The sequence below is a fragment of the Colias philodice genome, chromosome 31 (genome assembly GCF_061535455.1).
Source record: "Colias philodice isolate Cphi_HAF_F1 chromosome 31, ilColPhil1 Martin Lab GWU primary, whole genome shotgun sequence".
In the NCBI taxonomy this organism is placed as follows: Eukaryota; Metazoa; Arthropoda; class Insecta; order Lepidoptera; family Pieridae; genus Colias; species Colias philodice.
The window spans coordinates 1,690,018-1,704,048 of NC_143116.1; the positions used below are offsets into that span (position 1 = coordinate 1,690,018).

General features: G+C 37.3%; 1 protein-coding gene and 1 long non-coding RNA gene across 2 annotated transcripts; both read right to left on the bottom strand.

Annotated features, from left to right (window-relative positions):
* Positions 1-1,225: 1,225 nt before the first annotated feature.
* Positions 1,226-2,969, bottom strand: LOC149475063 (uncharacterized). Its single transcript, XR_016318138.1, has 2 exons — positions 2,075-2,969; positions 1,226-1,449 (listed from the first exon to the last, which is right to left on the bottom strand). It is a non-coding gene; the product is annotated as an uncharacterized LOC149475063 (long non-coding RNA).
* A 4,691-nt stretch (positions 2,970-7,660) lies between these two features.
* Positions 7,661-11,430, bottom strand: LOC149475064 (uncharacterized). The gene is made up of 4 exons (XM_089713913.1): positions 10,896-11,430; positions 10,492-10,749; positions 9,720-10,074; positions 7,661-9,440 (listed from the first exon to the last, which is right to left on the bottom strand). Exons 1-4 carry the CDS (start codon positions 10,914-10,916, stop codon positions 9,211-9,213), a joined length of 864 nt encoding a protein of 287 aa, XP_089570039.1. The 5' UTR covers positions 10,917-11,430; the 3' UTR covers positions 7,661-9,210.
* Between the last annotated feature and the right edge of the window lie 2,601 nt (positions 11,431-14,031).

The window sequence follows — 14,031 nt, forward strand, 5'->3', positions numbered from 1 at the left end:
CATCGCGGACTTTTCTGTAGACCTTTTCAATGTGTATAATACTTAGTACATTATTTTGATAAAACTCGTAGGGTTCAGCCTGCGTTTGCAATGTAAGCGGAAAAAATGTAATTTTTTACGACATTAGAAACCTCAAAAATAACAGTACTTCTCCACTATTTAATGGATGTTATTATACATATAAACCTTCCTCTTGAATCACTTTATCTATTAAAAAAAACCGCATCAAAATCCGTTGCGTAGTTTCAAAGATTTAGGTCCAGTTTCACTATACCCTGTTAAATATTTAACGTATTGTTAAGTCAGTTAACGGGCTGTTAAAGTTATCGAGTGTCCCACCACGAGTTAACGCGTGTTTATTTGTCATAACAAGCCGTTAAATTTAATCACCGCTCTAGAGGTCCGTTAGACCGTAACAGACAATTAAAATCGAAAAAGATGGACGATACAATTTTATTTTCGAAAATAATGTTTTAGAAAATTTAGATTACTAAGACATAATAGTACGACGTCCAAGAATTTTAAAAGAACGGCGTTCTTATTTCGAGGAATACGACTGTTGCCGCAACAAAATCGTGCGGAACGGAGCGTTGCGACTGCGTCATCGCGTCGTCACGTCGCGGCGCCGTGCGATTGGCCGCGGATTGACCCCACTGTCCTCTACGACATCAACTCGCCACGCAACCGCTGAGCAGGACACTCCCTCAACATAATTAATCTACCAAACGCATTCTGTAATTTTGATTATTAAACTACTTATATACGCACAAGTTTATTTTCATCTTCTTTCGCCACCTAAAATCTAGAACCAGTCGTCAACATTTTCTGGACCTTCGACACCGGATCACATCCTGGATTTTGGAGACGCAATCGGCAAGGAAGTCGCAAAATTACAGTGCAGTTTGGTAAGACGGCCAGCTAATTTATCCAACCCTGTAAAGCTTCATCTGAGTGATACTGTGCTTTGTATATTCCAGAGCTTTCGGTGTTGCTTGCCTCCTCACGTGCTTTTACGCAACCGAAGAATCTGCTTCACGTGGCACGTAAGTACTTGTAGCTTTTTACTTCAGTCATTATGTCTCTTTCTGAGCAAAAGGAGCTTAAGGATTTGAGAAAAAAAAGGGGATTAATCAAATGTAGGCTAACGAATTTTAAGAAATATGTTTCGTCTTTTGAAAACGTGGATCTTGATACACATCAAAGGGCAGAACTAAAATTACGTATACCAGGTGCACAAAGTTTAATGAACGATTTCAACCAAGTACAAAGTAAAATCGAAGATCTTGTCCCGGAGTCAGAAACGGATAAACTCATAGAATCACGCGTAGAGTTTGAGAGGGAATATTATGTTGTCCTGGCGATGCTGGACTGCATGGTAAACCCAGATAATTCCGAGGATAGATCTGTTAATAAATCCATTGACTGTTCCTTAGCGCACGACCATACGACCTGTAACAATTTTAATAACGATTCAGTAAAATTACCGACTATTTCTGTACCTAGCTTTGACGGTTCACATGAACACTGGGTAGAATTTCGCGACACGTTTTCATCCTTAATTCACAATTCGAAAACAATACCACCGGTTCAAAAATTTCATTATTTAAAGGCGAGTTTAAAAGGCGATGCCAAAATCGTTATAGAAAACGTAGAATTTTCATCCGAAAATTATATGGTTGCATGGGAGCTTTTATTACACCGTTTTAATAACACGCGTTTGATAGTGCAAAGTCACATTAAGGCAATATTTTCACTTCAAAACGTCTCAAGAGAATCGGCTATTCAATTACACAATTTAATTGATACAGTTTTAAAAAATTTACGTATTCTTAAAATCTTAGGAGAACCCACGGAATACTGGGACACTTTGATTATTTATATCGTAGTTTCAAAGTTAGATCCTACCACTGAACGCGAGTGGGAACAATATAAAAACACATTTTATAAATTACATAAGGACAAAATTATTAAACTAAACGATTTATTAGAATTCATTAAAGAAAAAGCCGATTTATTAACTACACTATCCGTAAATCACAGTAAACCTAGTATTTCAAATAAATTTTCTACTTACCAAAATAAAAATTCATCATCCAAAATTCATTGCAACATAGTTTCGGATAACAAACAATCTAAATCGCAATCCAATAAGTCGCGCAGCCATTACAAGTCATGTTTGCTATGTAACGAAAGGCATCAGCTGTATTCATGCCAGAAGTTTCTCGACTTATCTCCGCAACATAGGGTTAATTTCATAAATGATAAAAACTTATGCATTAATTGTATGCGCCCAGGTCATTTAGTTGGTACTTGTCTTTTTGGTCCGTGTAGAAAGTGTGAACAAAAGCACAATAGTTTACTTTGTGATGCAATTAAATTATCACCAATTAAACAAAATACAGTGACGTTAACTACGTACGAGCACCCCTCGCTTACTAATACGCATCCCGTTTCAGTGGTTTCAGTAGATAACGCACACATGCAACTTCAATGTATTAATCACGCACAAACCGTTATGCATACAAAGGATGACAATTCTTCGCAACAGATTGTCATATTGTCTACGGCGATAGTTGAAGTATATAATGAATCGGGTGAGTATTATTGCGCACGCGCAGTTCTAGATAGCGGAAGCGAGCGATCCTTTATAACGCAATCGTTTGCAAATAAATTAAATATACGAATATTACAGTCCACTCAACATATTCACGGTGTAGGTAATTCTATTACGCAATGTTCGCAATCTTGTAACATTGAAATTAAATCGCGCGACGGGAGCTTCACTGCCCGTTTTCAATGTTTGATTTTGCCCCAAATTACATCAAAATTGCCTACAACCACGGTTAATTTAAATCAATTTAATATTCCTCACAATTTATTGTTAGCTGATCCCAATTTTTACGAAAGTCAACCTATTGATTTACTGATCGGTGCTGATTTATTTTGGGAATTAATAACCGAAGGAAAAATGCGCCTGAAAAGTGGTCCTTTCCTTCAAAACACCAAATTAGGTTGGATAGTGTCAGGTGCAATTAAATCTTTTCCGTATACTAATAATAAAAAATTATCACATATTAATTGTAATTATTCGACATTATCCACGGAAGATGATTCACTCGATAAGTTAGTTAGGAATTTCTGGGAATTAGAAGAATTATCCGCGCCTAGCAATAAATTACAGCAATTATCGAGCGAAGATAATATTGCTTGTGAGGAACATTTTATTCGCACAACACGTCGACTTTCCGATGGTCGTTTCTGTGTTTCAATTCCGTTGAAACAATCACCTGAGTTATTAGGTAATACACGCGCACAAGCTGAACGTCGTTTTTACGCATTAGAGAAACGTCTTCAGCAAAATACTAATTATAAAAAGATGTATTCTGATTTTATACAGGAGTATATTAATTTAGGTCATATGAGTCTCGTCAATACGTATGGGAATCCGCACTATTTCCTACCGCATCATGGTGTGTTTAGGGAGCACGCCACCACAACTAAATTACGCGTAGTTTTTGATGCGAGTATGAAGTCTAGTTCCGGCGTATCATTAAACGACATACAAATGATTGGACCTGCTATTCAAGGTGACTTGATTTCTATTTTATTACGTTTTCGCGAGAATAGGTATGTTGCATGCGCTGACATTGAAAAATTTTACAGGCAATTGAATATTGCTGAAGATCAGCGTGACCTGCAGCTGATCTTGTGGCGGGATGATCCCTCAGAGCCGCTGAGGGTGTACCGACTCAACACCGTGACGTACGGAACGGCATCCGCACCGTATCTAAGTTGTAGATGTTTAAAGGAATTAGCCAAACACTCGAATATTCCGTATGTAGCCGATACTATTAATAATTGTTTTTACGTTGACGATCTCATAGTTTCATCGAATTCTATATCCGAATTAGAAAATATTTGTAAAGAAACTAGTAGTCTTTTAGAGTCAGCTTGTATTAAATTACGAAAATGGATTTTTAGTCATAATTTAAATTTAATTACGCCTAGCGTTAATGAATCGCAAACACACGATCTATGTTTACTGAATAAAACTTGTAACAATAAAACTTTAGGTATCGGATGGAATAGTCTCGATGATTATATTTATTATTTCACGCAAATTATACAAAAGAGTGAAGTAGTGACAAAACGTATTATTTTATCGTGTGCTTCACAAATATACGATCCGCTAGGATTATTGAGTCCGTTTATTACTATCGCAAAGCATTTATTACAAAGATGTTGGTTGTTAAAATTGACGTGGGATGAATCGGTTCCTAACGAAATTTCGCAAATATGGGATAAGTTTATAAATGGATTATCTTTTCTTAGTAGTTTACGAATACCGCGTCACGTTATGTGCATTGATCCAGTGCGAACCGAACTACATATATTTACCGATGCTTCACAGGTCGCGTACGGAGCTTGCGCATACGCTCGTACGATCAATGCAACAGCTGATGTCACAGTGCGCTTGATATGTTCGAAGGGTAAGATCGCGCCGACTAAACCTACAACTATACCTAGATTAGAGTTGTGTGGTGCGCTGTTAGGTGCACGATTATATTATAAGCTTATTGGATCACTACGTTCAAACTTTAATAAAATTGTATTTTGGACAGATTCAACTATCGTTTTAGGTTGGTTAGGTATGCCTATTAATTTATTAAAACCGTATGTTCAAAATAGGACGGCAGAGATTCACGAGCTGACCAAGGAACATCCATGGCGTCACGTCGCAAGCAAGGATAATCCAGCCGATTTAGTCTCACGCGGGCAAAGTCTAGAAGCGCTTAGCTCCTCATCTTTATGGTGGGAGGGTCCGTTATTTTTACATAATGTACATTTTGAATTGTCCGATTTAAAACATTCCAAATTAATTAATACAGATTTACCGGAAATTAAATCTACAAATATTTGTTGTCACATAAGTAATAATTTAAACGATAATTTAATTATTTTTTCTCGATTTTCACAATATAATAGACTTAAACGCGCAGCTGCTTATGTATTACGTTTTATTAATAACGCGCGAAATAAAACTAATAAGTGGACAGGTTTATTATCAGTCGAGGAATTAAATCGTGCTGAATTAACGTTAGCAAAGTTGAGTCAACAGGAATCGTTTCCCGATATTTACTATGCGCTTAAAAATAATAAAAATATAACGAATATATCAGGCTACAATCAAATTTCTAAATTAAATGTATTCTTTGACGCAAATAATAATTTAATTCGTGTAGGTGGGCGGTTTCAAAATTCGCCAAATTTTAGTTTTAATAAAAAATTTCCTATTTTAATCGCAGCTAATCATCATTTTTCACTTTTGCTTTTTCGGTTCGAGCATGAACGTTTACTCCACGCCGGGCCACAGCTTCTACTGTTTACGCTCAGAGAGATGTGGTGGCCGGTCGGCGGCAGAAACCTCGGTAGGAAGGTGGTACATTCGTGCATGCGCTGCGCACGACTGCAACCGACTACGGTCGCGCCTATTATGGGGAATCTACCGCAGGAGCGTCTGGACCCAGGTTATCCGTTTATACGTTCTGGTGTCGACTACGCTGGCCCAGTGTTCACGTTGAATCGTAAAGGCAGAGGTGCTAAATTACAAAATCGTACATATGCTTATTTATATGTTTTGTTACACGCGCGGTTCACTTGGAACTTGTTAGCGATCTATCGTCGGAATCATATCTATTAGCTTTGAAACGTTTTATATCGCGGCGAGGTAAACCCGTGACTATCTTTTCTGACAATGGGAAGAATTTTGTCGGTCTCATGAATGAGTTCAAAAAATTTTTAGCTACCTGTTCTGATGAAATTAAAGCATATGCAACTTCGCAAAATATTAATTTTAAAATGATACCTTTTTACGCTAGTCATTTCGGGGGATTGTGGGAAGCTGGAGTAAAAAGCTGCAAGCACCATCTCAAACGTGTAGTAGGTAACGCACATCTAACGTTCGAGGAGTTTAGCACAGTATTGACCCAGGTTGAAGCTGTCCTGAACTCCCGTCCTTTGACCCATCTTTCCACAGATCCCAATGATTTCCTTCCACTTAGCCCTGCACATTTCCTGGTTGGTCGTCCGCTGACTGCACCTGTAACGGCTGAGCTGCTATACGACGTGCCTGAGCTTCGTCTCCCGAGGTTCCAGAGGGTGGAACAAATACGCCAGCACTTTTGGAATCGTTGATCCAAAGAGTATGTCTCCGAGATGCAAACGCGAACCAGATGGCACCAGCACAAGGGGGAGCACAAGGAGAACACGCTCGTTCTCATTAAGGACGACCGATTGCCGCCGTTGAAGTGGAGCTTGGGGCGCATCCACGCGACATATCCGGGGAAGGATGGAGTAGCACGAGTGGCCGACATTCGTACTGCAGACGGCATCGTGCGTCGGGCGTTCACTAAAATTTGTCCGCTTCCTTCACCAGATAGCTGATTCTTCGCTTCGTGGTCGACAGTTCGTTGGAACCAGCACGTTCCAAGGCCGGGAGCATGTTGCCGCAACAAAATCGTGCGGAACGGAGCGTTGCGACTGCGTCATCGCGTCGTCACGTCGCGGCGCCGTGCGATTGGCCGCGGATTGACCCCACTGTCCTCTACGACATCAACTCGCCACGCAACCGCTGAGCAGGACACTCCCTCAACATAATTAATCTACCAAACGCATTCTGTAATTTTGATTATTAAACTACTTATATACGCACAAGTTTATTGTCTTCTTCTTTCGTCGTCAACACGACGATCTAGATTTTTTTACCAGATTTCGTTTATCTAAAGAAACAACCCTAGATATTCTGCAGTTGATTGAAGATAAATTGGAATATCCATCAGATCGGTAAGTTTATATATTAGGTGGTATTACCTACATAGGTGCCTAAAATTATTTGATTCTTTTGACCTTGAGATATTATGCAACTGGTTCTTAACAAATAACAGTGGGAGATTATTGCGGAATAAGTAAGTCGTCATCTCATAGAATAATACACAGGGTCACTGCTGCAATAGCCTCCCTAAGCCGCAACTTTATCCACTTCCCTGATACCGAGGAAGAAATAAGAAAAACTCAGTTGAATTTTTATAATATAGCAAGATTTCCAAAGGCTGTGGGTGCTCTAGACTGCACACATATACGTATTCGTTCCCCTGGTGGAGAAAATGCAGAGTATTTTAGAAACCGAAAAGGCTACATGTCTTTAACGGCCGCTTTCTATATTGAATCTCAATCCCTAATTTGCTGGTCGAGATTGATATTTCAATCCATTTTCTACTTTTAGTATTTCAATAACCGATCGATGGATCGCTAACTCGATCTTTTTTTTCAATCCATCTTTGGGAGGGCCGATCGGGTTTTTAGATTGGTATTTGTATGAAAGTGAGAGTATGGTGTTTTCTTTAACCGATCTCTGATTTTGACAAATCGATTTTTGAACGTTATAGATCTTTATTTGTGATCCTCCAATTTTGACCGATTGTATTGATAAAAGGCGTGAAAATGGAAATATTTTCAAGTGATAGTGATCTTGAATTATTAGCTCAGCTGTCGGATTGGGATAGTAGCGACAGCGAACAAGAGAGAGCTGTGTCCTCAAAAACTTTTCGACGAATAAACTTCATGGCAAGTTTAACTGACGCAGAGTTTACATTCAGATTCAGAATGAACAAAGCCTCAGTAGAATCTGTCTTTAATGAAATAATGCCCTATATCAAAGTGAAATCAAGACGGTAAGAAATTTATTTGTTTGCTCAAATTGCTTCAAAATGTATATAAACATAACCTAAAAATTGGATACATAACTAAAGTACCTATCATTTTCAGGAATAATGGTATACCACCATTGCATCAACTTTTATTGGCACTTCGATTTTATGCATTGGGTACAATGCTTAATTCAGTGGCCGACTTTGCTGGAGTATCCTTATCATCAGCTTGTAGAATAGTGGCAGATATATCTGCTGCTATCGCTAGATTGTATAACAAATATATTTTTCTGCATTCTAGAACTACAGATAAATTTTATAACATAGCTCAATTTCCTAGAGTATGTGGTGCTATTGACTGTACACATGTACACATTCAGTCTCCATGTAGGTATACAAGTACTGATTTGTTATCAATAAAAAATTTGCAATTTACTTAATTACTATTTGTTTAGAAAGTTGCCATACATTTGCTACAACAAATAAAATAAAATATTATGTATTTCAGGTTCAACAATAGGAGAGGAATATAGAAATAGGAAAGGATACTTTTCAATCAATGTCCAAGCCGTTTGTGATGCAGACCTTAAATTAATGAATGTTGTTGCTCGGTGGCCTGGTTCTGCTCATGATGCTACAATTTTTAATCAGTCAGTATTAAAAGGTAAGTAATATTGGGTTTATTGCCCTTTTAAATGTTATTAACATTTAAAATAATATGAATTTCTAATGTATCTAACTCTTATTACAGCCCAGTGTGAAGATGGTATTCTAGGAAATCGCTGGTTGCTCGGGGACAGTGCCTATCCAAACCGGCCTTACTTGCTCACACCTTTGTTAAACCCAGCAACTGCCCAGGAAATAAACTACAATGAGGCCCAGATAAAAACTAGAAACACAATTGAAAGGTAAAATCACCATTTTATAAAGCTTTCACTATACTAGAGATTATAAAAATTAAGTACCTACCTATTCATTTACTTTTTATTAACCAAGTTTATAAAAAAATGTATTTGTTTGTTTAGGACATTTGGAGTCTGGAAACGTCGCTTCCCAGTAATATCCTTGACCATGCGGTTGTCATTATATAACATACAAACAGTTATAATTGCTACAGCTGTTCTTCACAATATCTGCAGAAATTATAACATTGAAGAAGTACCCCCTGAAGTAGAAATGCCAGACGATAATGAAACTACTGTGATATCAGAGAATTCGGACAGTATTGAAAATGATATCAGAAATAGACAAGGACTGATTTCTAATTATTTTTAAAACTTATTACCTACCTATTTATTTTACAAAAATATGAATAGTCTGTCTTGAGATAATTTGTAAATTCCTTTGATTAGATTTTTATCATTAACATTTTGTCTTTATTATCATACCTTTTATTAGCTTCAAATTATTAAACAATGATAATTTCAATAAAACATTAATTTTTCAAAATAGTTTATTTAGTTACATACCTACATAAAATATATTTACACGAAATTATATAATTTTAAAAATCCTCACCCTTCAGCTTCCTTATTTCTAATTTTAATTTTTCATTTTCTAACTCTAATTTTTCATTTACTAGCGTTAAGTTTTTATTCTGTAATAATAAAGTTTCATTCTTCTCTCTCATTTTAGTTTCTAACATTTGTTTTTTAATGTTATAATACTCTGCCAATGCCTTGTTTCGAGCTTGACACCCGTTGTCTGGCTTCAGTAGCTTCCGCTTAACACCACCTGTAAAACAAAAATGCATTAAATATAGGAAAACATAATGTTTAAAATTTCATCAAAATTCTTTTAGTAGTTTTTGCATGGAAAAGTATCAAATATCCATCCTCACAAACTTTAATGTTTATTCATCTTCACAATCTTCATGTAGGTACCTAACATATATGTTCCAGGTCATAGTCTACCTGTGTGCCAAAATTTTATCCATATTGGTTGAGCCAATAAAGCATTATTGTGTAACAAACATGCAAAGTATCACATTATTATTATGTAATAGGATATTACCACTAGTTTTGAAATTCCTTTTTTCAATGGAATGGATATTGGGCGTACCCAGCGACACCAACTCATCCCCAATGCCATTGGCTGGCACTTCATTGCCCATGGACACAGATGTATAATCCATGGACGGCGTAGGATTTTCCACAGGCAATGGAGTGTCAATCAATAGCATTGGATGATCAGCTGGCACAATATAAGCTGTCCCAACACTCCCATCACCATCACTATCACCAATAAGTTGGGGCTCAGCATCACCACCAAACCTCACTGTGAGACCCTCTCCAGTGCTGCCCAGTAATGCTGCTACCCTGTCCAGGATCTCATCTGGAGGAAAGTACCCTGGTGGCCCACCTCCAGTCTGGAACATAATTTGACATAATCATTAATTATATATTTAAAAAAATTCCTCATCAACATGTTCTGGACTACCATTTACAGTACCTACTTAACTATAAGTAAAATATAACATAACATCATGCCCTGTATTCCCCAACAGGTTGAGCAGCGGTAGCACACCCTGGCACACCCACATTTTGCCAGTTATGTTTTAAGGCAAGCCTATTGCCATCTACCGGGCACATATCCAGACTCCGGGCAGCTACTGAGAAATTCCTAATGTTAAAACTTAAAAACACTGCCCAACCTGAAAATACTGACTAATACCTCATGCTCAGCAGTCGCTTACAACCACTAGTCTAGTTATTAGACTAACAAGCAGGCAAGGCTAGTCCAAGTTTTGTATTTTTAGGGTTTATCTATTTTAAACTTAATTTACCTTTATCCGTTCCATCCGCATGAGACCAATGCGCTTTCGCGAATTCTTTTTCAAGTTTTCCCACTTAAGACGCAGTTGTTGTGGTGTACGGCGACAGGTGCCTATATTTGCATTGAAGACCCCTGCAATCCGTGTCCATTCTTCTATCTTCATTTTATTACTGGTGGCATTGGTCTTCTTGTTATACAATATCTTGCTCCCCTCAATTAAGGAGAGCAGCCCTTTCGTCTCTTCCTTCGAAAGAGGTTTAGTTTTACTCTACAAACAAATAAAATAAAACTTAGTAAGTTTTGTACGAAATGGCGCGAAATACCGCGCCACGCGTTTATCTTTTACATAGAAAATTATACATTTGTGGACGTGAATGTTTATTGCACGTATATTTAGTATAATTATTTACTTACAGTTTCTGCCTCTGACTCCATTTTTTATTTAACTTTCTTCTTTCCAAGGAACAAACAAACTTGAGACTATAATAATATAATTTAAGTTAATTTTGCCAATGTCAAACTGACTGACTGACGTTTGCGATTGACTGACGTTCCGTTCCTCTTCAACAAAACGTATGTTACTAATCTAACGTTAACGTTATAGTACTTTACCGCTGCAACTTTGCAATCAATTATTATTATTACTGTGTATGCAATTTCTTGTGATTATACATAAAATAGATTAGCTATAAGAAAGCAAACACCATTTTACTCATTAACAATTGCTGATGTTCTTTTACTGCAAATGCGTAAAACAAAACGTTAAGGAGGGCGCAAATTTATGACCAATCCCTTTTTTCTAATGGATTTGGAGACGAGATCGGCTTATTGAAATGCAGATTCAACATCAATCGACGGATCGGATAAAATCTGGATCAATAGAAATCTAAGATTCACGATCGAATATTGAAAGCGGCCGTAAATGTGCAAGCAATTTGTGATGCAAACCTAGAAATTCTAGATTTGGTTGCAAGATGGCCTGGCAGCAGTCAAGACCAGACTATTTGGAACGCTTCCTACAGAAATGCTTTGTTTGAGAGAGGCAGGTATGGGGATGCTATATTATTGGCAGATAGTGGGTACATGAATCGGTCTTATATCATGATGCCTCTGGATAATCCACAAACACCAGAGGAGATTCTTTACAATGAGGCGCAAATAAGGAGCAGGAATCCTATTGAACGTTTATTTGCGGTGTGGAAACGTAGATTCCCTGTACTTGCCTTGGGGATGCAGATCCAATTAAACAAATGTCTGCCTGTTATCGTTGCCACTGGAGTTCTACACAACATTGCAGTAAAGGCAAAAGAAGACATACCACCAGATGATTCTGAACTTGAGCTCACTGTACCATGGGCAGAAATGTTACGTCAAGGCCATATCAGGGAACAAAGAAATACTGAAGGGATCAGAGATATAAACCCTGAGCGAAGAATGCTGATAAATAATTATTTTAAGAGTTTATCCCATAATTTGCATTGATTTATTAACTAATAACATAACTATGTACTAAAGCAATAAATAAAATTACAAAATACAGAATTTATTATTTATTTACTTATAATCTTTGTACAGCTAAAATACTTTAATTTAAAACAAAATTTGAAAAACTAAGCTGTCTCTTAATTAATCAAGGTTTTTTTTTAATGTTTCAACTTCAAGTTGTAACTTTTCAGTTTTCAATTTTTCTTGTTTTAGCTGTTCTTGTAAAATTAATTCTTTAAGAGCAGCGTCTGTTTGGGTAGTTCTTTTCATCGTCTCTATTAATTCTAATTTACTTTGCAGGATTTTATCCTGCAAAGAAGTCTTCGGCCTACGTCGATGCAACCAAGTTGATGGATTGTTTTCTTTATTTGCTGACAATGTATTTGACGTTTTTGTTTTTAAAACTTTTGGAGTCCAGGAGCTCCAGTTATTCTTTTCTACTTCCTCCTGAACAAGAAGTAACAAAAGTTCATAATAAGGTATCATCATCCTATCAGATGAATGTCAAGATGGCGGGACCCCCCATGCTATTACAAAAATCGTATGATTGCGATAAAGAAACTTAAAAGTAATGTAATTACTAATACAACTCATATTAATCTCATTCTCATCTATGGGATTTCTACTCAGTGCGTCTACATGAGCCATTTGTACCCCCTGTCTATATTCTATAGTGCAGTCATATTCTTGTAATTGGATCCACCAACGAGCGATACGCGGGATTAAGTCCCGTTTGACTAACGTGGATCGGACCGCATTACAATCCGTCAGTATTTTGAACGGTATACCCAGCAAATATACTCTGAACCTATTCAAAGAGGCAACTACCGCAAGAGTCTCAAGTTCGTACGAATGCAATTTACGTTCATAAGCGTTTGTTTTACGACTAAAGTAAGAAACCGGCTGCAAAACACCCTTTTCATTGTATTGAAGTAAAATACCCGCTACCCCTTCCTTACTCGCATCAGTGTGTAATTGAGTTTCTGCTTTTGGGTCATACAATGCCAATAGTATATCGTTCCACAAGCAATTTCTTTATTTCATGAATGATCGTTCTTGATTCGATTCCCATTTCCAGCAGGATTCTTCAGATTCAATCAAACCAGCAAATACTTCAAATAACACTTTTATTAGTATTCTTCACATAAGTTATATAATCTTCACAATTTGACAACGTGTGATGCGCGTCGCTGCTCTACGCATATTGGCGCTCTCTCACCTCCTCTAAGCTTGAAAAGCCCTACGTCCAGGTACATTATATAGATAAATAATAATAGAACCTAACATATGGTCCAATGATGCTGATTGGAAATTGTGCAAAATGAGACAAAACAGGGAAGTGAAAAGGTTTACTCACAAGCTGCTCGTCTGCATTCTTCCTGAGTTACACACACTGCACGACACTTTCACACGATCACTTGACGAATTTATTTGGTTCGGAATTTTCGCATCTGCGTATAGACAGTCCTTTTACTTAGATATTCGCGTAAAACTGAGTTTGGAGTTTTTGCACGAAGACAGTAATATAAGGAATATGTGGATTTCGACCGTATCGTTGGAAATGGCTACTGGCTGCGCCAGACAAGCTCCAGCGACCGCGGGATGTCTTTTAAAAAAAAGATATTTTAATTTAAATGAATTTAATTAAGGTCTGTGCAATAAGATGGTTAGCGTGTAACTGATTTATTCTATCTTTAAACAATACCACGATCTGGAGATCAGGTCTTCCTAGAAATGATTAGGGTAGTCGTCGCGACGGTTGAGTGGGCGATTCTCATTTGTTCCCAACGAGTAACACCCTCAAATGTCACACTGTTACTCGATGGGATTTTTTTCTGAAAAAATTCCCAACCGGTCACACTACCAGTCACACTGTTACTCGATGGGAATTTCTTCAGAAAAAAATCCCAACCAGTCACACTGTTACTCGATGGGAACACACTGTTGAACTTAATGGAAATAAGAATTAAATCGGTTTTTTAAATTTTTATTAAAATCAACAAAATAACAACATTGGTAAATACAGTTACTTAATTACGGACGTTACACGTTAACATTCGTCATA

What these genes read in the sequence shown, in the direction of transcription:
- LOC149475064 (XM_089713913.1), bottom strand. Translation starts at nt 10,916, where the DNA reads ATGGAGTCAGAGGCAGAAACT. An exon ending in TGCGGATGGAACGGATAAAG is followed by an intron (nt 10,075 to 10,491) that starts GTAAATTAAGTT and finishes ATTATGTTCCAG; the next exon opens with ACTGGAGGTGGGCCACCAGG. An exon ending in AAGGAATTTCAAAACTAGTG is followed by an intron (nt 9,441 to 9,719) that starts GTAATATCCTAT and finishes TTTGTTTTACAG; the next exon opens with GTGGTGTTAAGCGGAAGCTA.